Source organism: Magnolia sinica, chromosome 19 (assembly GCF_029962835.1).
Source record: "Magnolia sinica isolate HGM2019 chromosome 19, MsV1, whole genome shotgun sequence".
NCBI lineage: Eukaryota > Viridiplantae > Streptophyta > Magnoliopsida > Magnoliales > Magnoliaceae > Magnolia > Magnolia sinica.
Genome location: NC_080591.1, coordinates 24,572,522 through 24,599,934, shown reverse-complemented (window position 1 = coordinate 24,599,934; position 27,413 = coordinate 24,572,522). Strand labels below are relative to the sequence as shown.

Here is a 27,413-nt window from a genome sequence, read left to right as displayed (position 1 = left end):
CATAAACACGATGTATAACATAGTTCATGATGGATGAGACTGTGTGTGAGATGTGATTCTAATTAGTTCTAGGTAATCATGTAAATATGCATTATGAGAATATTCAAAGAAATCACACAACCAGTAAAAGTAAATAGCAATCCCAAACATAATCATTTTTATAGTGGTTCGACTACATGTCTACTCCACTTCCAGTAGACACACTCAACCCTTGAGTGTACCAGATCTCACTAATGGAGGCTTCAAATCAGGTTCACCTTAAACCAATACAACCTATATAAGGCTAACTCTAGGACCTACATAAGGTACCTAACATGTCTTCACGAGACACAAGTTTATGCCCCACATAAGAGCAATGATCAACACATAGCACCCAAATTTTAGGCCACACAGGCTAAGGATCCACACAAGGAACCTAAAGTTTTGCTCCCATGAGCAAGGATCAACACACAGCACCCACACGTATTCTCCTGTCGGAGGCCTCTTATGAGGACTTGAATGGGGTGAGAATCACCTGTGACTCAATCCTACAAAAGGAATGATTAGTAGGGTCTCTAGACTCTAATGACTTACATATAAGTAGATGAGCCCCATTTAGCACGTTGATGAAGATCTCCTCCTTTGATGATGAATAATCTTCAGCTCCCTTGATCCGCAACACTTATGATGCTCAAATGTAAGGCAACGGGTTGGGTCAAGATTATGTTAGAATCCTACTCTATTAAATGTTTTCCTATAATAGAATCAGAGTGATTCCAAGCATCTATGCATTCAAGGTATCCCAGTTCAATGATTTAACATTAAGGTGATAGTTGGAGGATCCTTGAATGTGAAAGTTCATTAACCAATCCACTTTATTAATTATCAATGATGAGGGTGAATTGAGAAATGAACTCCCATGAGAGAAAAGGGCTTAGGGTAGGTGATCTGAATTAAGCACTCAAAATCTTTATCTATTTTCTCTACTTACACCCTCAGGCAAGCTCTCATTAAATAGGCAAAAAGTTCCAATGAAAATAAAACAGTCATATTTTTGACAGAGTTCAATATCATCGAGTAAGATTCAATATCATTGAGCGTATACTCTCAATAGCATTGAATAGCCACTCGATGACACAAACTCAATCTGTTAAACGCTTTTAAACCTTTTTGCGACTAGATCAAAGAAATCAAGTAGGCTTCGATGTCATCGAATTTCAAAATCCGATAACATCGACCCATGGATCGATTCCTCGACATTTGAAAACCTGAGACTAGCCTAACCTTTAAATCCTAAGAGGCATCGATATGATCGAGTATCCCTTGATATCATCTTGTTTTGAATATCGATGATATCGATACCAGTTTCGATTCATCGAACTTTTCAAGGAATTTTCCTATAAACTTGCTGGATAGATTTGTGTCCCAATCTAATATTATCGAAGGTCCGTCGATATCATTGAGGTTTGAATTTTGACAATATCGAGCCTCTCTTCAAGATATCGAAAATCACATGATTTTTCTTAACTATATATTGGACACAAACTGACCAGATATCGATTTTATTGAGCCGTTTCGATGAACTAGAGATTCGAAAGTCGATGATATCAATCCTGTCATCGATGCATCGATAATTCATTCTAAGATTCATTTTGGTTACTGGACATCTAAAGTCCTCATTTCAATAACATCGAGTGAGTATCGAGGACATCAATAATAGAGTCTGATTTCATCGAAGAACTTATCGATAAATCGACAAAGGCTGAAAACTTAGAGATTTTCCTGATTTTGTAAAACAATTTTCATACCTTAAACCTTATGTTGTTCTAACTATTTTGAAGGGTTTTATATACCTGGTGTTTTGGGACATGGGATGTGAGGTTAAGTTTACCTTTGACGAGTTCGGGGCACACATCCAGTTAAGGCATACGCTTGAATGATCTTCCTATGAGACTCACATATCTTGCTAACTCAACACTCACGCTAATTAACAAACCAGAGAACTTTCAATCTCCCTCTTTGTCAATTACATGACAAAACTCCTGAAATCCTAAAATAACATCTAGACCAACACCCTAAATTGTGTGTACATAACTCTTTACACAATTTTACAAAACTACTGCAAGATTAAACACACAAATGTAGCTGTTGCTCCCCCTAACTTCTTGCAGTTGCTCCCCCTAACACCTGCACCACCATTCATACATAGATACACACAATTTTCTCCATTATGGGATTTGTTCTCCCCCTTTTTGTTAGTCATTAGCAAAGGGCAATATTGCAATATTAGTTGACTGAAGTTGTAGCATAAAGACATGGGAGAAGCAATAGAGATTCAGATATTTCAATTCATAACAGATATCGACATCTCTAAAAGGCATAATCAGTGAGAGACAGATATATAATAGATAACGACACCTCTATACTCATGGAAACCATCCATGCATACCAGGTTAAAGGAGAGTTGTGATTTCAAAAAAAAAAATAGCAGTATAGCTTCAAACAGTAGAAATCACACTCCAGCTCACAAATATAATGGATATACAATAAGTATCAGGAGAGCATTCACACAGTAGTCCATAACATCTATGGGTAGAGAGCAGATGCATCTTTATCAGAAAATGTTGTAAACATCATACTTACGTAGCAAGTGTGTGTGTGTGTGTGTGTGTATGTGTGTGTGTGTGTGTATTATCGATTAGCCATAAAAAATCCAAAATGAAAACTGCCCAAGCTTGGCAGTATTTTAACATCCATCCCAAAACAGGATAACCTATCCAAATATCAAGCCCAGACATGGGCATATTAAAATAAATATTCTTCTCATCCAGATAACTATCATCCCAAAAAAAATTCTAGTTTGGTCGACCACTGTGATCCATCTAAGGACCGACACGCACACAAACTAACACACTATACAAGTTAGTAGATCATCATACACTCATAAGTACTTAGGATAATCAAAAAGATATCCATATCCTCAGTATGAGTGATGAGCAGGTGTATGTGATGAGTAAAAGAAAATCACGAGGCTAAGCTGAATGGAGCTGTGTCATCTCTTCGACAGGTCAGTAGGTCGATGAGTTATTGTGGTGTATGTTGTAGTCCAGCAACCATCCTTTCCAATGCTGAAAGTCGTTCACCATGTTTATCAAGCTTATCTTCAATCCGTGCCATTCCTCGCATCATTGTCCAAACCCGATCCTGATGTAATTTATGTCGATGAGTCGATACAGATTCAGGTGTAGTCGGAATGGTTCGTGTCTCCTGAGATTCTCCTTTAGTAGGTGCTGCTCCCTCTTCCATCTCTACTTCTTCATGCATCTCTTCCTCTGGCTGTCCTTCTGTATACGAATGAAATTTGAGATCCATCTTCTGTATATTGACCTTGTTGAAATGTTGCATTGGACGCTCAAGATCGTTTGTTATGGGTAATTCAATTTGATCACACAGGACATGGATGATATGGGGAAAAGGTAGCTGAGTTGCTCTGGAGGTGAAAATGACACAAGCTAATTGGTGGAGAATTAAAGTGGGCAGACATAGCTTAATACCAGACGGGATGCTGTAGAGAACCAAGACCATGAAGGAGGTGAGATCAGCTCGATTTGTCCCTTTGAGGTATACATTTGTGGAGAAAATCCCATGCAAAACTATGTATTTAGGGGACATGTATTTTGATTTGAGAGCATTCCCTTGATGCCATGGGATATCTCTTCCTTGACAAAGGAATTTGGTGACCTTAGATCGATTCGTTGGGTTCTCGAGGTCAAGACTAGATAGACCGATAGGAGACAGGGTAAGACCAAATATGTTGGCAATAGTTTCGGTCGTGATTTCAACACTGTCTTCCTCGACAGTGACAGTTATTGATGGAGGATCTAAGACCGGAGAATGACAGTATGCAAGAAAGTAATAGGTCCTTTCATCATGACATATACCACCAAAGTCTAAAATGGGCAATCAATCGACTGCATCCAAAAGAGGTTCCAGACTGTATGTTTGAATGCACTCCCTATCGATCCGCCGTTCATGTACCAGACTCCTCCCAGTATATGTTTCCAGAATATGAGGAGGAGGGCCTACAACAGCATGTGCGGATGCAGGTGCAGCAGCAGGAGCCTCATCACACGTTGTTTGTCTGCTCTGTTTGCGTGAGGAGGACCTTTGCACTCGTGCCTTAGCCCTATTCTTTGGGGCTAGAGATTTTTGCTTGGTCGGTCTGGAGGATTCCCCAATAACAGGAGCTTTCCCTTTGTCTTTACTCATTTGAGCAAAGATAATAAAAGAAAGAGATAGAGGGAAGGATGTTAACAAGAGACCGACGGCTATGAACTCCACCAAGAGATTTTCGAACTGAAATCAGTCAATCAACCTAGAATGACCCAAAATACTAGAGTAGACCTTGAAGAATCAAGAGGAATGTGTAAGGAATTACCTAATTGGAGCTACCCTAGACATCTTGTGGTCGACAAAAGAGAGAAAAATGACCAGAAAAGATGAACAGTTAGAACACACAAAAAAATAGATTTTTTCCGTTCGCTGGCTTTTTATCAGGCGGTGACCTTCGATATCATCGAGTAGTGTTTCGATGATATCGATATGCTTCTTTCGATGTTATCGACATAGGTGTTCGATAACAAATCCTTTAGTCCGATGTTTCTGATTCTGAGAAGCTGTCGATGATATCGATGTGTGGTCGATGATATTGACGGGTCATTCGATTTGATAATTACTTTATCGAGGAGAAGAGTTCGACATTTTATCTTCAGATTTTGATAGACAGACGGACATGCATATCACACAGTATATTCTTATCATCTTGTATATCCAACAAATTTTGTATAAAAAGTTGTATCATTCAAAATTATAAACATTAGTAATGCTTATACACAAAAAGAAGTGTTTGAGGTGTAGAGACCTCAGATATACCATGAGAATCATCAAGAATGCATCATTTCAACTATCCATCTAGGTCTAAATGCCATGACCTAGATTTGTTTTCTATGCTCAATTGCTACTAAGCATATGGAGTAACCTTTCCATTGTATTTGATGACATAATAGTGGTCACTTGTGCGAAGACCCTCTATGACGGATTTTCCTGATAAGTCTAGGATCTTGCACTTTAGTTTGTCAAAGGTAACCACATGTTTATTGTCACATATTTGAGAGATGCTTAAAAGATTGTGAGTCAGTCCTTTTATGCAAAAAGCATTCTCATTTTTGAGCATCTCCATTCCTTCTATAGTTCCCTACCCTATTACCTTAGCCGTGCTTCCATCACCATAAATGACTATCCCATCATTAAGATTTGAGTAATTTGAGAGAAGGGATTTTTCACCCATGACATGTCTGGAGCAACCATTGTCTAAGTACCACTTACCATTATTGCCTGTTTTAAGATTTGAGTGAGTCACAAGGCAATTTTTCTTTCCCTTAACCACCCATTTTGTAGTTGAGGATGGCTCTTTCATTTTGCTAGGAACTTGTTAGGGTACAGTGGGTAGCTAAATCACTTTTCCTTGTTTTATCAATTCATTTGTCTTCTGATTCAATTGAGCCACCTGACTTAGTAGTTCCTCCATTTTCTTGGTCATTTTAGGTGGAGATGTATGTCTTACCTTTGGGTATGAACCTTGGTGGACTCTTGACATTTTGTACTGTTCTTTCGGTTGATTTAGTCCAATCAAAGGTATGACATTTAAATTTGTAATGTCCTGAATCTCCACATAAGTGACAACTAGGAGTCACCCTTGTATTACTTCCTGAAGTAGTTGTTTTCTTAGTTATTGTTGCTTAGGGGTAAGAATTGGTTTAAAGTTTTCATATCCCATTCCCCTTTTGCCCTTTTATGGTCTCCCCATTCCCAGAAGTTTTTCTAATTTTTCACTGCTTTGGGAGAATTTGTAACTCAACTTAAGAGATTTTTTGGATTTTTCTGCATCAAGTATAAGTGTGTGATTTTCATTCTTAAGACGCATGTTTTCATCTTTTAATGACTTAATCTGTTTGTTTAGTCTCACCGACGTAGATTTCAGAAATGAGTTGATTCCCCCAAGCCTATCATTATCTAAGTGGTATTGCTAAAGATCATTAATTATGTGTATTGGTTTCTAAAGTTTTATCTAGATCCATTTGCAGCAATTTATTCTTGTTTTTCCTAATCCCAAGTCTTTTAAGGATATTGATGCTATGTATGTAAAGTTGATCATAGGCATCCTGTAATTTATCTTTTTCATCTTCTTCTTTCTCTGTTTCCTCATCATCAGATGGAAATGATCCCGTGGCTTGAGGTTCTTTGATATTCTCAGTCTCTATGGGAATGTTGGAGGAAGTAGATGTCATAAGGATTTTCAAGGATTTTTTTATCTCCATCACTCTTTGAGTCACTGCATTCTGAATTTGACTCTTCGGTATCATCCCAAGTGGCTGCCATCGCTTTTCCTTTGGTTTTCCTATTTGGGCATTCAGTGGATAGGTGCCCAAACTTTCGGCAAGTATAGCACTATGGTTCTCTGGACTTTTTGGAAGGTTTGCCTATATTGTGCTTGTTGTCCATCTGTTTGCCTCTGAATGGCCGACCACGATTTTTGTTGAAAAATCTTTTGAACCTTTGAGCTAAGAGAGTCACTTCCTCATCCTCATTATCCTTTTCACTTTCCTCTTCTTCATTAGTCATGTGTTTTGAGGTTTTGAGAATAGTATTCTTGGTTTTGGGAGTTTGCTAGAAGTGTAGTTCAATTGTTTGTAGGGAACCTACTAATTCTACTTTCATTTCATCCATGTTTCTACATTATTCAATGGTTGTAACTTTTGAGTTGAAGCGTTTCAGTAGGGATCTTAGAATTTTCCTACAGATTTTTGGGACTGGAACTTTTTCTCCTAATCCACCCATGGAGTTGCAGATGATGTTCAATTTTGTAAGGAACTCCATGAAGGTCTCATGCTCTTCCATTCTGAGACTTTCAAACTGTGATGTTAGGAGTTATAGTTTGGATCTTTTCACTGTGCTGGTTCTCTCATGAGTTGTTTCCAACAAGTCCCATGCTTCTTTAGTTGTTCCACACATACTGATTTGATTAAAGACTTCTTGGGACACAGCATAGTAGATAGCATTCATTGCTTTTGCTTCAGAAGTTTGTTTTTCTTTATCGAATGTTGTCCACATTTCTTTGGATTTTGGTTTAGCGATAGTTGTGCCATTTTCAAGTACTATTTGTTCGGTTGGTGGCACATATCTTTTTTCAACGATGTCTCAAATATCATGATCCAAAGATCTCAGAAAGTAATGCATCCTAGCTTTCTAGTACGAATAATTTGATCCATTAAATACAGGAGGTCTAGTTATAGATGAGCCCTCTCCTTTGTCCATATTACCAACTTCAGTTAAGATCACTCTCTAGACGGTAAAGCCCTTAAGAGAGATCCGCTCTGATACTAATTGAAATTGCGGTAATGACTGCTTTAGTTGAAGTGAGAATATGCCAAGATGTCCTAGAGGGGGTGAATAGGACTTTTTAGAATTTTATGATGATTTAAAAACTATCAACCCTATCCTGAACTAATATGCAAATAGCAGGATTTCTTCAATGTAACTCTAATGGCTTCTAAGCGAAAAAGAGGATCCAATCATAAGACTATTTAAAACATAAACAAGATCTATAACATAGTTCATGATGGATGAGACTATGTGTGAGATGTGATTCTAATTAGTTCTAGGTAATCATGTAAATATGCATTATGAGAACATTCAGAGAAATCACACAATCAGTAAAAGTAAATAGCAATCCCAAACACAGTCATTTTTATAGTGGTTCGACTACATGTCTACTCCACTTCTGGCGGACGCACTCAACCCTTGAGTATACCAGATCTCACTAACGGAGGTTTCAAATCAGGTTCACCTCAAACCAGTACAACCTACACAAGGCTGACTCTAGGACCTGCACAAGTTACCTAACATGTCTCCACGAGACACAAGTTTATGTCCCACACAGGAGCAAGGGTCACAACACCCAGATTTTAGGCCACACAGGCCAAGGTCCACACAAGGAACCTAGAGTTTATACCTTACACAAGAGCAAAAGTCAATACACAACACCTAGGTTTTAGGCCACATGGGTCAAGGATCCACACAAGGAACCTAGAGTTTATGCTCTGATGAGCAAGGGTCAACACATAACACCGACACATATTCTCCTATCGGAGGCCTCTTATGAGGACTCAAAAGGGGTGAGAATCACCTGTGACCCAATCCTATACAAAGGAATCCTATACAAAGGAATGATCAGCAGGGTCTCTGGACTCTAATGACTTATAGATAAATAGATGAGCCCCATTTAGCACATTGATAAAGATCTCCTCCTTTGATGATGAAGAATCTTTAGCTCCCTTGATTTGCAACACTTATGATGCTCCAATGTAAGGCGACGGGTTGGGTCAAGGTTATGTTGGAATCCTACTCTATTAAAGGCCTGTTTGGATTCGTGTATTAGTAGACATTGTATGATATTAAGGGTCCTGATTTGACGTGTACATTGTTTGGTTTGGAATTGAAATACTAAGAATACAATGCGCGCGAATACATACAAAAACCAAAATTTTGAAATGACAGTAGAGTATTATCATTAGACATTGCTACCAGGCATACGCTCTCTTCAATGCACTGTAATAGCGTGCGAACGAAATTCGAGAAATGTAGAAGCGCTATCTCAACATCCCGTGGGAGAATGACCAGTATCCTACACTAGTAGCTCCTAAGCTCATCATCGCCATTGTGCAAGCCACCATCCAATGATTTTTTTCTTCCCTTCTGATGGTACTATTTCATTAATTGCTGCCAGGATAACCTCCTTGAGGACGTTGCGGGTTGAAAATCGGTCATTCGCGTGGCTTACCTCCGAGGCGGAAGCGCGATCATACAAGTATGATCATCTCTCTTCCTGTTGGATCTGCGATCGATTTGGAAGTGTAACCATGAGCTGATTCATGGTTTTTTGTTGCTTCACCCTCATCGTTTGCAAAAGCCCCTTCTGCACTGATGGCGTGTTTTTGCTCAACCATATACACACCTATGTTGTCAACCCCCTATTCCTCTTGCCAGTTATCCCTACACTGCTGAGGGTAGAAATTGAGGAAAATATCAAGTCCTCAAATCCAACTAGCAATTTTGTAAAATTCGTCATGGAGGGGTAGGGTATTAGAAATGATAGATGCATGCCACCCAGAATTAGATAGTGGATTCTGTCTGTGGCTTGCAGAAATTTTAAAAATTGGAATGTTTTTGTTTATAAATACCCACAGTCATGAAATTTCTACAAACATTCGGTATTTGGAAATATTTATGTTCTCAAAAGGCTCTCCATCTACCGGCTTGATCTCTCTTTGAGGTATTTCACTTCTAAAACCCCCTTTTCTGTTAAAATGTACGCTTTTGTATATGTCTACCATTTTCAGCAATAAAGTCCTTGGGTTTTGTTATGCGAGACCAATGTAGGATTTCCCCTGATAACATTGTTATATGACTACTTACAATTTCATCTGTAAGTTAATATACGAAAGCACTGAGATTTACAATGGTAGCTTCATGCTATCAAAGTATGCATTTTTTATTACCATCTCCTTAATCAAATATTTTAATCATCAGACCAAACCCTAACCCTTACAACTAATCATGCGCCGATGAAGACATTAGAAGTCTTCTAGCTCTCGGTGTAATATTTCTAAGTCTCTACAATCTCCAATTCAGAGAATAGGTATATGAATACTAATTTTGATATTCTTATGTTTATCGATGATGATCAGCTGGTTGGATAAACAACTATAAATACATATTCATTATTGCATAAATAACTGTAAACAGGTATTCCGATTTGCTTAAGTGACTGAAAACACATATTTATGTATGGTGACATAACTGTAAATAGATAGTAAATCCAAAACTTAAATATTTGTAAACAAATATTCATGTATCAAAATAATGATACAAGTGTTAATATTCATGCTAGTAGACCCTGAACTTGGAAGTTCATGATTGGATGTGTAAGTGTAAACAGATTCATTTCTGTTTACATAACTATAAATAGATATTCATGATTCAATATATCTACTGTATATTTGATCCATGCTTCATTCAACTGTGTATTGAGATGCATGTTTCGTTCAGCTGTAAGAACAGATTCATCCTTCATTCAACTGTAAAAAGAGATTATACAAGTTTTTTAATTCATGCTAGTAGACCCTGAAATTGGAAGTTCATGATTGGATATGTAATTGTAAACAAATTCATTTCTGCTTACATAACTATAAATAAATAATCATGATTAATATGTCTACTGTATGTTTGATTCATGCTTCATTCAACTGTGTACTGAGATGTATGCTTCGTTCAGCTGTAAGAACAGATTCATCCTTCATTCAACTGTAAAAAGAGATTCATGTTCGATTGAAATAAAAAAAAATTATTAAGAGATAATGATTTGGTTTGCATAAAAACAGATGCATCAAAATTTTTTCAGCCTCTCTGTTTTGACTGTTAAACATCATTTGCATATTTTTCTATAATTTTTGTGGTTCATTATAATTTCCATTCAAATAAGTTTCATCTACAATAATCTTATGGCTTCTGATAGCGAGAAAAATAGTGATGAAAGGTCCTCTGCTAGTGATTAAACTGAGAGTGAAGTAGTTGCAGCATTAACAACCATTGCAGCCTCTACATGTGTAATGGGCACTGCTGAATATTATTGTCGTTACTGTATTAAGGCAAAGGAGAAGGATTTTCACATTGATAGGGATAGATTTGTCAATGGCATAATAAGAAAAAGCGATGTTGATTGTCTTACACAGCTGAGAATGTGCAGGGATAATTTCTTCGAATTATGTTCATTGTTGAGAGATCGTAAACTCCTATCCGATACGAGAAGGTCTAGTATGGAAGAGGAGGTTGTAATGTTCTTACGTACTGTCAGACACAATGTACGTAATCGTGTGATTGGTCATCGATTTAAAAGATCTGGTAAGACTGTAAGCAGACACTTTACTAAGGTATTAGATGCTATTATCGGTCTATATCTAAAATATATGAAGTTCCCTAAATTACACACACCCAAAGAAATATCCGACAATCCTCTATGGAGTGCATACTTTCAGGTAATATTATACAAGTGCATGATGTCGTAGGTGAGAATTATACGTGGTAAAAGCAAGTAACTGATCATGTGGCACACATTTGATTGTAGGACTACATCGGTGTCCTAGATGACACCCATATCCCGGCTTATTTGCCAAAAGAAATGAGCTCAACTTTCAGAAATAGGAAAAGATTTCTATCTCAAAATGTTCTTGCTACATGTACTTTCGATATGAAATTTGTGTACGTGCTTGCTGGTTGGGATGGTTCCGTATCCGATGCACGTGTCTTATAAAATGCATTAACCCATCGCCCAGACTGTTTTCTGATTCCTCATGGAAATCATATATAGGAGGTGTTTCTTTACATTTTAAGAGATTATTTATGAAACATAATGATAAAATGTCTTGCAATGTATAGGAAAATATTATGTCGTTGATGCTGGATATGCACATTCGCCCAGGTTTATGACACCCTATTGAGGTGTGCGATATCATTTGAATGAGTTCCAGACTGGAAGAAAGCCTGCCAATTAAAAGGAACTTTTCAATTATCGCCACGCCCAGTTGTGAAATGTCATAAAGCGGTCTTTTGGGCTTTTAAAAGGCCACTTTCCTATCCTACGTACTCCTCCTCAGTTGAAGTTTAAAACTCAAGTTAAAATTGTCATAACTTGTTATGTCCTTCATAATTTCCTTCGAGTTAATGGTGATGATGGACTAACTGAGGTAGTAGAGGACAATGAAGATAGTACATAGGATGTTTTACCATCCCCTATAGAGATAACTATCATGGAGGAAGGACGGGCTTTATCTCGGGTCACGGATTGCGGTCGGGAAGAGTGGGCAAGGAAAAGAGATGAGATAGTTGAGAGAATGTGGAATGACAGTTTTCCACACACCAGACAACGTATTTAGTTTTCACAGATTATGTACTGATCTGCTATGTTTATAGTAGGAATATTTTAACTCATTTTTACTTTTAATGTGGATGTTATGATTAGATAGACTGTAAACTTTTTTTGTTCCCTCATGAATGATTAACTATGTGTATCTTGTGAATGCTCTTATCATATTGCTATTAATTTGTTGTGGTTGTAGGTCAAATGAATTTTCTGAGGAGCACCACGAAAGATCTGAGAAATAAAAACGTCGAGTTATCACCTTCAAATAGGGGTGGTCATCTAGCCATAAGTCTAAGATCACCAACACAACTTCTTTTAACTCCAAAGAAATCTGCCACGTCCGCAAGGAAAGGGCCCTTACCAAAGGGTATATCTACCCCGAGGCGTAAGACAGCCTCTACGAGTAAAATAAGTAAAGTACAATGGTCCGACATTATGGAAAATTCGTTAATAAATGCCTTGGTTGAACAAGTTAATCTCGGCCTTAAGAGTGATATCGGGTTTAAACCTGAGGCCTACAAGGTAACCATCAAAGAAATTCATGATAGTTGTGGCATTTTACTTAAAAATCGTCACATATCTAATCTCCTGTGGACCTTGAAGAGATTGTATTGGGCTATAAAGGACTTGCTCAATGCATCTGATTTTGGGTGGGATGAAGACAAAAAGATAGTTGTCGCTATCGATGATGTCTGGGATGGATATATCATGGTAGTATTTATTATTATTATTATTTTCAATTCCACAAAGTTCTGAAATTTAATATATAATGTTTAATACATTGTCTTTGTGGGAACAGTCACACCCCTATGCTGAACGAGTGCGTGGAAAGTACATTGACAAATGGGATGACTTGGCGTTTATATTCGGCAATGAATGTGCACATGGTTCATATGCAAGCACGGCTTACTCTTCACCTATTTCAGGGAAGCAACGCAGTCGTAATGAATTGAATTCTGATGATAACTCTGATGAGCAGGCTTCTGATACTGTACGACTCTCATCCGATGATGAGGATGATTAGAAGCCTACTCCCTACACTCGCGGTGTCGATTGATCCACAAAAAGGGCTACGGGATATAACAAAAGCCCAATGGAGACAACATCAGGATTTCGTCACAGTCGCGCAGATGCGAGTGACAATAGTAGTCATAGGAAGGGTAAGCCGAGCGAACAAATAGGGGACAGGATGGGGGAGGTGGCAGAAGTTGTAAAGACCCTGACCATAACTATGGCACAGGGCAAGAGCATGACGCGTATGCAGCGGCTCCTGGGGATACAAGGGTGCTGCAGTCCGATTTAGTAATTGCTAGGTATTTTATGAAGATGGGATATGAAAGAAGATAGGAATGGATATAAAAAGTTATCCTTCCTTAAAGTGGCCAGGAGTGAATTTTGGGTCACTTATCATATATTTCTTGATAATGGTGTTTTGGACATTACTTTCTTTTTGCTGGATGGGTGTGGTTACTATTTTTTTCGGTCCATACATGGAGTGGTCTTTTGGGATTTAACTTTAATACTGTGGATGTTTAAATTGCTGTTGGATCAGTAATTCTGATGACAAACTCTGCCTATATTGATTGTGCTGTATATATGAGAATGTTGCAGGTTTTATTGCAGGTCAAATGGGTCATGTTGCAGGTTTTAATGCAGGTCGAATGGATCATGCAATTTGTGCATGCTTTATGTTGTTAGTAGAAATTCTGGCAGTTATGCGTGGCCACTGAACTATTCCAAAGTCTGATTATAATGTTGCAGGTTTAACATTCTTACTGCTACACTTCTGGCATGAATCATCCTGCTAGTCAGGGAGTTTTGGTTCTCAGTTTTGTTCTGATAGGCAGATAATCTTCACATATTTCATGATACTGTTCTACTACTCAAGGAGTTTTGGTTCCCATATTCGTTATGATAGGCAGATAATCTGTACATATTTGTACTGATACAGTTTTGCTACACAGGGAGTTATGGTTCCTAGATTTGTTATTACAGGCAGATAATCTGCACATATTTGTATTAACACAATTTTACTACTCGGGGAGTTATGGTTTCCAGATTTGTTATGATAGCCAGATAACTTTCATATATTGCTATTATTACAATTCTGCTAGTCTGGGTGTTTTGGTTCCCATATTTGTTATGTGAGACAGATAACCTTGGCAGGTTTTCAGTGATACAGTTCTACTAGACAGGATAATTTGGTTCCCATTTCTGTTTGGATAATATAGTTCAGTGATACAATATTGGTTCAATTGTCTACCACTACTAATAGTTGGTTTGGATAATATTGGCAGGTTTATGTTGAATTACTGTTTCTGATTCATAGGATTTCCGATACACTCTTGTTTTGCATCTTTCAATAACTACTATTGACATCATATCACTGAATCAGAGCTATTTGAATTAGTTTCATACTGATATACTTCTGACCGCGTTAATCTACCATACCATCACTTTCATTTTACCTGTTTCTTATACAAATTATGAAAACATTGGGTAGACATCAATCAATCTCCTTTTGCGCTGACAAATTGTACATCTACTAATTGCAAGAAAAACGAAGAAGAAATTTTACGTGGTGTTCATCGGAAGGAAGCCCGATATATATGAGTCGTGGGAAGAATGCAAGGACAAGTTCACGGATTTAGTGGGTGCAAACATAAGTCTTTCACGTGTTGTGAAGATGCCATGCTTGCATGGAATCAATACAAGGTTAGTTGATATGCTTTAAAAAATCATACATCTTAATATATGATAGTTAAAGCAATGATTATTAAATCTTACTAGTAGGAGTATTAATAGAGAATATGCTTTGTTTACTATTTCATTTAGGTCATCGCCATCGATAGAACAATCGAAGAAACACCTGGAGGTCAGCATGTTAGTGTATCAAGTCATCTCGCGATGGTGGACAGTGGGACGTTTGTAGAAACACCCATAGAGCAAACCATAACAGGCGACATTGGCTCTGAAGAAGACAGGCATGAAAGGGTGGCAACTGATGGTGTAGGAAATGAACCAGTCATCGATCGTTCGCTTATTGCTTTACTGCTGGGGTTGTTCATATTATTTGCAGCTAGTAGGGAGTTTATTTTGTCGTTGCTACGTGACCGTGACCGTCCAAAGAAGCCAATTTCAGTTTCAGTCTGAATCTTTTTTAGTTGTGAAGGACTGTTTTAGGCTAGTTTGTTAATGATCGTAATGGCATTTTGTGTGTGTGTGTGTGTGTGTGTATAGTTTTTTTATTTTGGGAACATAATATAATTCTGATTTTTCTAGTGACTTTCATTCGGGTATGAAAAATCGGATCAGATGTGTGATGAGCGTTTTACTTAACTCAATGAATATTTTTCTGTGATTTTTATTTTAAAATTATGCGTCAATTTTTTCTCTTAATGTACAGCACAAAGGTGGACCCCATATCAGGTTCCGTTAGCTCCTAGAAAATCGATGAACGGTGTGGATCAGCGCTGACCTCATCGTGGGGTCCACAACTGGCCCCCTATTTTTCAGACAGAGTGGGCCTTATATCATGTTACTTTGTAGATCAGAGCCCTCCATCAGTTGCTTGATTTTGTCACACTCAATATCGGCAAGTGGGCCTCACTAATGTGAACCCTATGGATGGTTGGATAGGATTACCCAATAACAAACATGTTGGACGGCTAGGATTAATGATATCAACTGACGATGGGCACCAGCTCTTATGAAATGGACACTGAAATTCAAAAAAATCATTCCGTACAGATATACGACGGTACAATACATAGGCTCAATACATCATATCCAAACATTGCATAGTACAAGAAATTGTATACTTGCCCGAACAATATGTCCTATCCAAACATTGAATAATGACATGTCGATTTGGATGTATTCTCAAAACCGTCCAATGTATACATGAACAGTAACCAAATACAATACAATACTATACGTGAATCCAAACAGGCCCTAAATGTTTTCCTATATTAGAAACAGAGTGATTCTAAACATCTATGCATTCAAGGTATCCCAGCTCAATGATTTACCATTAAGGTGGTAACTGGAGGATCTTTGAATACGGAAGTTCATTCACCAATCCACTCTATTAAGTATCAATGATGAGGGTGGATTGAGAAATGAACACCCATGAGAGAAAAGGGCTTAGGGTAGGTGATCTGAATTAAACACTCAAAAGCTCTATCTATTTTCTCTACTAACACCCTCAGGCAAGCTCTCATTAAATAGGCAAAAAGTTCCAATGGAAATAAAACAGTCATATTTTTGACAAAGTTTGATATCATCGAGCAAGATTCGATATCATCGAGAGTATACTCTCGATAGTATCGAATAGCCGCTCGATGACATAAACTCAATCTATCAAACGCTTTTGAACCTTTTTGCCATTAGATCAAGGAAATCAAGCAAGCTTCGATGTCATCGGATTTCGAACTCCGATAACATCGACCCATAGATTGATTCCTCGACATTTGAAAACCTAAGAGCAGCCTAACCTTTGAAACCTAACAGGCATCGACATGATCGAGTATCACTCGATACCATCTTGTTTTGAATATCGATAATATCGATACCAATTTCAATTCATCGAACTTTTCAAGGAATTTTCCTATAAACTTACTGGACAGATTTGTATCCCAATCTGATATTATTGAAGGTCCGTCGATATCATCAAGGTTTGAATTTTGACAATATCGAGGCTCTCTTTGAGATATCAAAAATCACATGATTTTTCTTAATTGCATATTGGACACAAACTGACCAAATGTCGATTTTATTGAGCCGTTTCGATGAACTTGAGATTTGAAAGTCAATAATATCGATCCTGTCATCGATGCATCGATAATTCAGTCCAAGATTCATTTTAATTGCTGGACATCTGAAGTCCTTATTTCGATAACATCGAGTGAGTATCGAGGACATCGATAAAAGAGTCCGATTTCATCGAAGAACTTATCGATAAATCGACAAAGGCTGAAAACTTAGAGATTTTTCTGATTTTGCAAAACAGTTTTCACACCTTAAACCTTATGTTGTTTTAACTATTTTTGAAGGGTTTTATATACCTGGTATTTTGGGACATGGGATGTGAGGCTAAGTTTACCTTTGACGAGTTTGGGGCACACATCCAGTTGAGGCAGACGCTTGAATGATCTTCATATGGGACTCATTTGTCTTGCTGACTCAACACTCACTCTAATTGACAAACTAGGGCACTTTCAGATGGAATATTCCCAAGAAGACTACTAAAGGGCTTGGTCCATAATCATCTTTCACCACCTCAGTTCCGATCCCAGACAAGCTAATCGCAGAAGTGGGGAGGGGCCAGCAAGTATATACACAAGCAGGATAGACATGAACTAAAAAGTTTTTCATTGATAATAAGAGAAAATGTGTACAAAGTTGTCTAAAAAGTATAATACAAAAGGTCATACAAAAGCCCAGAAACAACTGACCTAAGAAGGCGAGACTCCCTCCTATTCGGAGACGACCTCAGTTGTACCACCTTCCTTGCTGGCAGCTAGCTCGGAGACACTAGTGACGTCTTCGGCCATAGAGGTCATATCCTTGTCCCAATAGACCAGGTAGAGCTTAGGGAACTGGTGTTAAACCTCCTCTGGGAAGTTCTAGAAGCCGGCGTTAAATGTCTCCTCTAGCTCAGTAGTGTGGCCCTCAGAGGCCTTATAAGCCTCCACAACAACTGCATTCCTCGATCTCACTTTTGCCTCGACAGACATAGACTCCACCTTAGCCAACCAGGCCCATGCCTCGGCAACCCACACTTCCAGTTCAGCGATCCCAGTTGTCAGCTCTACCTTTTAGCGTTGTTTCACTACTAGCAGAGAGGCACCATCCTCGCGCTCTTCCAAAGACATCTTTAAGGCATATTGAAGGGCCTCGGCCTCTCCACGAAGCGCCGCCTGGGCATCCGTGGCCAACAATAGCTCCCAGGCCCTCTCCTCCAAGTCGACTGTAGCAACAATGAGCTTTCAGTTTGCATTGTCGACCGGGGCCTTTAGGCCGAGCGAAAATTGACATACTATAAGGGCCCGAAATGCCCCTTACAAGAGTGAAGCAAGACAAGTTAGCAAGTAGACATTAAAAAAAAAAAAAGCAACCAGACCCCAACATTGCGACTATAGACTCACTTTAACAGGCGATGTTGTCATTGCCCCAAGGAGGAGGTTGGGATGGAGTGACAATATCAAGTTCGCTTCCTCCTAGGGGACATAGCCCCAACCCCAGTTCACTCGCATAGGTAAGTGTTTATGGATTGAGGAAGAGGAAGCCCCCCTCCCTCGTTGTAGAACCCTTGGGGGTTGTACTCTAATGTTTAAATACACCCTCTTTGGCCCGAGCTGCCTCGGCTCAGGTCTACTCGGCACGTTAAGGTCCACCACCTCCCTCAGCTGAGCGTCCTATGGAGGGGAATGGGCTGGTGCAACTGTCACCCCGCCACTAACCGTTGCTTAGCCCTCCATGGGAGGATAAGCAATCTCGACCTCTACCTGCGTGGTAGGAGGAGCATCTCATAAGCTACATTAGCTACTGGCCGTTCTACCGCGCGGGCAGCAGACCTGCCCACCAGAGCACTAACAACAAAGGGCTGAACCACAATGGTCGGCGCCGCCTTCTTAGCAACGACCTTCAGTTGTTCTATCTCGGAAGCAGCGGGCATCTTCTTCCTTTTCAACTATGGGTGACCCAACATCTCTGCAACAAATAAAGAAAAAGCATGTCAGAGTGCAACCTTCATAACAACCATGTAAGAAGCCAAGAAATGACAAGACTCACTGGCAGGAGTAAAGCCTAACTAATGAAGTAGTGAGGGAGTCACCGACTTTCGATGATCCCGCTACTCATCAGGTCTCTCTTGAGCAATCCTAATCTGGTGTTGATGGTACACGGACAAGCTAGGTTGTGATTGGGAAAAGGTTGTAAAGAAAAGCACAACGTTAGTAGAGAGAGAGAGAGAGAGAGAGAGAGAGAGAGCGAGAGAGAAAATATATGTAGTACAAGTGAAGTAGCTTAGGGTGTTTCTGACCTAGCAGGGCGAAGGAGGTCAGAACCCAAAACCTGAAACCCTCCAGCTCCACCACGAAGCATCCCACTCTCCTAACACGAAGAACCATTTGTCCTTTTAGCCATCGTTAGAGGAAGGGTTGTTGGTAATAATGACCTGGCCCTTGCTTGGCTAAGAAGAAATATAGTACCAACCATGCGAGCCTGGGTTTCTCTTGGTTTGGTACAAGTAGAGGAGCTCGGACTTTTCGACCAACTGCAATAGGATGCAGTAGCCAAAGATGGACCACCAGACATTTGGGTTTAACTGCCCGAGGGTGACCCGAAGATGATACAAGATCACTCTCACCAAGGGGTGGAAAGGAAGATAAAGACCACATGAAAAAAAGAAGAAGATATAATATAAGGCAATTTTCCCCTTGGGAGGACGGCTAGGAACTTCCCTAGCTCAAGGCAGACAAAGTCCCACCGAGCTACAAATGGAAAACTTTGACATAAAGGATTGTGGGTCGGTTATATTCACTTGCAACACAAAGGTATCAGTGGTAAAAACAAGGTCACCAGAAGACCGGGAAGACGCCTTGACTAGTGGCGCCACCTCATTCAAAGAAGGGAGTCTCCGGTAGCTAGACTTAATGTGGGGGGGGGGAGGCCCTAGAGGGCCAAACTGAGACGATCTAGAGACGGGCGGAGACCGGGAGTCAAACATGCTATTATCCGACTACTCCTAAAAGCGGTCAAAGATCGTAGCCGCCCTAGAGTTCGCCTTAGAAGACATAAGAAATGGAAAAGGAAGAGAAAAGAAGAAGGAGATGAGAGGAGCTATGGTGTACCGAAAGAACGCTCCTGCACGAAAGCCTATAAGTAACAGACATTGGGAAGAAAAAAATTGTTCAGTCGAGGTCAAAATGGATGTCGGTCAGCAGCTCAGGCTTCAGAAATCAAACAAATGAATAGAAGGGAAGACCGGAGTATTTATAGAGCCCCCTGACTGCGCATTTATTAGTGTATAGTGCCACGCGTCAACGAATGTGCCACTCCATGTGGCGACATGGAATTTGTTTGAGATAAAATATGACGTCCTGAATGACAACTGTCAATTCATGATTCATCTAAAATCCAAACAATGACCTTCCGTTAATGCACATCCCCTCGTATCTCATGACAGTAATCATTCCTTTTCAAATTTCGCGTCAGGCGTTAACTTTTCAGTTCCCTCCTTCGCCAACAAATGATAAACCTGGGCTTAATTTAAAATTTGAAAAAAAAAATGAGCTGTTTGAAATTTGAATTTTGATTTACACACTTTCAAACCAGTTTAGGCTCTTACTTCCCAAGCACGTGCAAGACAAGCTCGGAAGTGAGTTGCCACTGTTGAGGGAAAAACTGAAGTGGTCCCCTACATGGGAAGTATAACCGACCATAAGAGAAATGTCTCGAAGCTGAGCCGACTAGAGTATCAAGACGAGCTTCCCGAGTTGGTAGGACTTGGAGCTTGGAAGATATAGCGAGTGACTCTCCTGACAAAGATATGGGCCCTGAGCTGACCTCGAGCTAAGTTGGTTAAGGGCAGAGCTCGTTGGGGGGTCATCTCCTGAGTTGACCAGATTGACCTCGACCAGAGGAAGAACAAAAATCCCTAAGAGAATCCCGCCTTGAACCAGGAAAGGAAAGATTTGGTACGATCCTACCCGAATATCATGTCGACTAAGGCGAGCTTAGTGATACTTTCAAAGGTAGATTCCTAATAAGGACTCTTCAGCGAATCTAGCAAATCCTATAAGGATATGTAGGTCTCAGCCCCACCTAAAGACCCTATAAGTAGCCCCATTACAATTAAAGGGAGGTAAGAAAACAAACACAAACTCAAGCATTTTAATCCAAGTCTACCTATTTGACTTAGGCATCGGAGGGTCAACAATCGTCATCAACTCCCCCCTGTTGTATACATCTTCATATTTCTGTGCAGGTCCATCGATGGGTTCGCCTCCCTAATTGATCACATCTGTTCAACCAGATTCTAATGACAATAATTAAAAATCATAATAATTAATATCCATTTAGATATTATCAAGTAATAAAAGAAAAAAAAATCTAAATCATAATTATACGTTTGATTTACAACATCTAATTACCATTATATCTTCCATCAATGGAAATCTCTCCCAATCTACCACATACAAAAAAAAAAAAAAAAAAATTTAAAAAAAATGTGAAAGGAGAGCTATTATACACTTAGGCTAGGGAGGGGTGTCAACATCTGAAAGCCACCCAAGGTGAGCCTCACACGTTAGGACATGGAGTCTGGATCCTCTATTATCTGGTCAACAGGGATTTCCTGTTACCCTAATGGTTTGGCATCCGAAGCTTTATTTTTATTTTTTATTTTTTAAGTGAGTGGTGACGTGGACCAATGAGGATTAGGGTAACAGGAAATCCCTGTTGACCAGATAATAGAGGATCCCAACTCCAGGACATGATATATAAGGGGGAGGAGAGCATTTGAAAGCCACCTAAGGTGAGTATCACATGTCTAGATGTGCTATGAAAGCAGGGGGAGAGCATGGACACTCTCTCTCTCTCTCTCTCTCTCTCTCTCTCTCTCACTCCAGGACATGATATATAAGGGGGAGGAGAGCATTTGAAAGCCACCTAAGGTGAGTATCACATGTCTAGATGTGCTATGAAAGCAGGGGGAGAGCATGGACACTCTCTCTCTCTCTCTCTCTCTATCGAATCTATTTGCAAGGAGAAACTAAGGTTTAAGAAGGAACACTAATTATGACGCACCTCATTCTCACATATATTAATATACCCTACACGATGTCAAAAGTCTAAATTTCTCCACTAACTAGTAACATCCACTCTGGACCAAAATTTATGTAAACCTAAGGAGTAAACTACATAATCTCAGCCATTAGATATCCATTAATTACAATAAAATATTTTTAATGATTAAAACAAAATAAAATAAAAATCAACAGTTAAAAATCTTTGGTTAAACATTAAAAACTTTTCAAGCATTAGGCCTAGTTAGAAAACCATCTAATGAACGGAGTGATCACTAAGATCTAAGCCACAAATACATTCATTAAAGTAATTAGTGAATCCCATATTAGATGATATGGGCTTCTTAAATGTATGCATACAACAATACCCATTTATTAATTAGTAATGTAACCTCGCAAGGTGAGTTAAGTACATGTGTGACAATAGAACCATTAGGCCGTAACATGATCTCATGTCTAAGGATTAGTCAAAGCTAATACATGATTAAGTTACGTGGTGTAGGCAAGATGACCCACCCAAACTGAAAATTTATGTAATCATCTAATGTAAGTGCTCACCCCAGCCTAAGACAAAAATCTACACGCATAAACAATTACACTCCTATGTAGGGTAGGGCATATGCATCGAGGGCTATCAATGGGTCAGGCCTAGGGTTGGCTTTTGCTCATATTTTGAACTTTTCGCAACCCAGCCTATTCAAAATTTTGATTTTGCCAAGCGCAGGCCTATCCGATTGACAGCTTTGATAGACACCAACTCATCTTTGAACTCATGGTGAAGACTTTCCATCCTAACTCATCATAGGTTGCCTCACAATATTCAATTCAAATTTCACAATTGATCAATCTTATCACTATGGTAATGTAATTTAGGATACCACCATCCATGGAGCACAACCATGGTTAACCCACACCTGAACCTGTGCCAGTTCTGTCCGAACTCATATTCTCCTGGAATATACAGAGAACTATTCCATTAACACATAAAATTATAAATAATTGAGGTTTCCAATACATACAATTGCATATAATCATAGCATCTATAATAAGACAAAACACGTGGACATTTATCCACGTACTCATGAAAATTACCCTTTCCTTTTCAGGGCACACACTACCAAAACATCAATATAGTGGTGTCATATGATGGATGGATTGGATCTTGGATGGCACATGTCTGGTGACTACATGAGCTTTATTCACACTTATGTAAGGCTTAACAAAGCTCATTTGATATTAAACTAGAGTTAGAGGACCATATCCTATAATATTAAACTGAGGTTGGAGGAACCATCTATCTCTCTCTCTCTCTCTCTCTCTGAGTTAGAGGACCATATCCTATAATATTAAACTGAGGTTGGAGGAACCATCTCTCTCTCTCTCTCTCTCTCTCTCTCTCTCTATATATATATATATATATATCTTAAACTAGTGTTGGAGGAGTACCCATATCAGATTTATTTAAGAAATCTGTCTCTTTTAATATTAAACTAGGGTTAGAAGGTTGATGTCTTATAGAGAAAAGTTCAGACACAAGCGATTGTATGTCACCTTTACCATACAACGTTTCCATTTTTCGCCGATGTGTCACTTTATTAGAACATTCGAGCGGTAAAAAGGATGGACCACATCAGGGATTTGAGATGGACCACAAACAATACATTGAAACAGATCATCGGCTGTCCATTTGCGTCAATGTTGTAGCCTGCTTGATGAATGGACCATTCTGGTTTTCGGTCATGGTGATCTTTACAACCTGGCCCATATTTTTAACGGCTAGGATGTTGCACACAAGCAAAATGTCAGCAGAAAATCAGAACGTCTGATTTTAAGTTACCGTACACACGTTGTACGTGAACATTTCTCTATCATATATATATATATATATATAAAGAGATAGACCTCTTTCCACATCAGGTCTCTCTTAAAAGTGGAGGTATCAGGCGAGTTATTTGATACGACGGCTGAGTATGACGCTTGATATATACACCAGCACTCAGACATTATACACGTGGCATACTTATCTCAAATTAAGAAGAGTAAATTGTGGAAATTATTGTCGCTGAGTCGACATCCCGAAATCATATTCTCAAATAATTCTAACCATGATTTGTGGACACTTGTCCAATCAGGACGACTGGATATTTTCATTTGTAACCTTCCAATAAGGGTAACTTTTGGTTCACGATCAATCTAACTGGGACCCATAATTTTTGCAGTTTAGTTTGATTTACTTGTACTACAATTTCTAAGTAATTTATGAATGCCTGCGTATCATACATCACAAAAGGCCAGAGTAACAAACTTTTTTGGTAATTTAAACCTGACTATTTGGGAGCGTGGATTTGGGTTACCCTGGATTTGAAATCCTCCTATTATATTTCACACATTGGAATATAAATCGGACTTTAATCCAAAAGTAAATGGTATGTTTATAGGGGTTTGAATTTAATTATTAAATCAACTTTAGTATCTCTAATAAGTGAGGTATGTACTGTTTGATACAATGTTTGTAATAGTCTACTGGAGTATATACTTTGCCTGAAAATAATTAAATTCCAAGTCTCGAGTGGGCCACAAGTGCAAGATCATGTCCGAGTGAGTAACCAATGATTTTTAACCGTTGATTTATATGGACGATGTTTGGACCGTGCTTATTATCATATTAAAATAATTATAGTGATGCAATTGATAATCTAATTGTTTTGGGATATCATTAGCTGACCATATGCCCACCAAAATAATTGTCCGGTGACACAACTCTAGGAAGGACTTTAGATGTAATCCAAGCTATAATCCTAGATTTCAAACCCCCACTTGCTTTATATTGCCAAACAATTATGGAATATGAAATCCCCACAATTTTATGGTGCCAAATGCCCCCCTTAAATTACGTCGCGAGGATTTACACTCATATTACCAACTCAATCTATTGATTTAAACGCTTTGGATTTAATCCATACAGTGGAAAAAATGGTTCCTACCAGAATCAATCAAGCAACTAGATACAGGATTCCCACTGATCATGAGGTGGGCCACTAAAGCAACCTATCCATCCAAATTTAGTATCACTTTCGGATCATAAGCTAAGGATGTGTTTGGTTGCAAAAAAAAAAATCATGAAATATCACGAAATTTACCGCACCAAACTCACCCTCAGTCATCAACCATTGATATTCGACATTAAAGAGCTCCTCTTTCCCACCATGACCTTAAATCCACCGTCCATATGAGCAGTCAAAAGTGGCACGAAGACCGGCAGATCATGGCCCACCGGCCTAATCTCAACCCGTCTAATCACCGATGCAGCGACATACTTCATTTGGATAAAAGCCATCTCCTTCCCCAGACAAACCCGCGGCCCACCTTGAAACACCGGGAACTTGTACGGTGAAATCTTAACCGTTGATCCTAACCATCGTTGTGGCCTGAATTCCAGTCGATCCTTACCCCACACACTCTCCATCCTCCCCATCCCATAAGGAAAGTACGTTACCCGATCACCCTTATTAACGTGGGTCCCATCTGGAAGCATATCCACGTCAGCCGCATGCTTTGAATCCCATGGTACCGGCGGATACAGACGCATAGTCTCACACAAGCACGCATCCAGCAACCGCATATCTTTAAGTGAACCGTAATCCAACCGTTCATCGCCCTTCGAAGCAATCATCACTTCCTTCAACACCTCATTTTCAATCTCTCGGTGGCACGCGAGTAACCAGAAGAACCATGTCAATGCCGCTGATGTCGTGTCCCGTCCTGCCATCACAAAGCTTATAACCATATCCCGTATCACCTCTTCATCGTGACCGCCCATTATCAATCTGGAAAGAAGATCTTTATTCTCTTCTTCTTTATCATTTTCGAGCTTCTTTCGATGGATAATCTCAACCACTAATCCATGCACAATCTCAATCGCTTCCTTGAGCCGTTTCTCAGACCCCATACGCATGGCTCGCTTAGCCTTCCACACGGCAAAAATCGGTGCCGCGGCTCGTTTTGCACTTATCTCTGACGCCACATCAAAGGCATTTGCAAGATCTGATGCTGGTAATGAAGGATTCAAGCAACCTGGATCGAATCCCAATGCTACATTACATATAGTATCGAACGCGAACCTCTTAAACAAATCTTGCAAATCCAACGGCTCAGCTTTCACACATGCAGATTCTAGAATCGGTAATAGTCTCTCGTTTGCCTCAACTTCGAGAATCTTCACTAGGAATTCCCGTAGTGACCGGGTAGTGAATTCGTGGCTGACTAACTTGCGCTGGGTGTGCCAGAGCTCACCATCAACGTTGAATATACCTCGGCCGAGGAGGTCTTTGAGGATTTCGATGAATGGCCCACCTTTGGGGAAGTTGTCGAATTTGGTTTTGAGAATGTACTCTACATTGTCTGGATTTGCGGTGATGATCGTCCGTGGAGCGCCGAATCGACGGACTATGATGGTTTGGGTTGGTGAGTGGGCCAGCATCTGAGTGTACCAATCCAAGAGCCGGTGTTTGTTCTTGTAGAAAGAGATCAAACATCCAAGAAAGGGGTATGTTGGTGGGCCATGATCAGGAATTCGGATTAGATGTTTGATACCACGTAGAAGAAGAACGATTGAGAAAGATAGAAAAAGGAGTGCAATTGATGCAAATGAAAGGTGGGAGATGGCCATGGCAATGAGATTTTATAGGGGAGTGTTTGGGAGATTGTAAATTGCAATGTAGGAAATGGTTGTGAGGTTTTATATGATGTAGGAGAACAAGATAGTGGAAAGAGATCTATGATCCATACAATTTTCAAATGAGTAGGAGAAATCTGACCACATGGTTCTTGGGTGGTAGATAGATAGATGGATGGGGAGAGATGGAATGATAGCCGTTGATCGCTTGCTCTAATGTGGAGTGTGTCCCACCGTGTATGTATCATATATAGATCAGCGCAGTTTGACCATCAGACGGGCAAAACACAGGTAAAGAGAAAGTTGACCAATGGTTAATTTTCAGTGTACAAAGGTAAAGAAACGTTGATCACGCAATGGATGATCGAACTGGCCTGATTTTTTATCCACATCATACATCAATTTGGTCCTATCTGATGAACGGTCCGGATCTCATGTTCCCACACATGCCACGTGGGTATCTATGGGGAGAGGAGCCATTTAATTTGCTACGCGCGCGAGTAGTCATAGTATTGGTAGGAGATGGTACAGGAAGTTGATGTGTGGTTAGGGACGCCGATTGGGTAACTCCTCAAGCTGTAGTGTCGTGAGAAAATTCTGTGGGGCCAACCGTGATGTAAGTGTCATTAACCACGTCGTCCTCGGCTCATCCGACTCATTTACATAGGACTCGATTCGAACCGAGTGGGTGAGTCAATCCAAATCGAGTCAACTTCGTCCAATCCGAACTCCAACGGAGTCGAGTTCAAGTCACCTAATAATTCAATTTAACTTGAACTAAAATCCAACTCAATACTGACTCAATTTGATCTTAAACTTGACTCGAAAAAAAAAAAAAAAAACTACTTTGTGTAGCTGGCGAAGACGCTACAATCTTGACAAGTGAATCTAAGTTTTGAGTGGTGATTTC

General features: G+C 39.5%; 1 protein-coding gene across 1 annotated transcript; it reads right to left on the bottom strand.

Annotated features, from left to right (window-relative positions):
• Positions 1–24,760: 24,760 nt before the first annotated feature.
• Positions 24,761–26,679, bottom strand: LOC131235395 (cytochrome P450 94B3-like). The gene has a single exon (XM_058232569.1). It carries the CDS (start codon positions 26,495–26,497, stop codon positions 24,992–24,994), a length of 1,506 nt encoding a protein of 501 aa, XP_058088552.1. The 5' UTR covers positions 26,498–26,679; the 3' UTR covers positions 24,761–24,991.
• Positions 26,680–27,413: the final 734 nt, after the last annotated feature.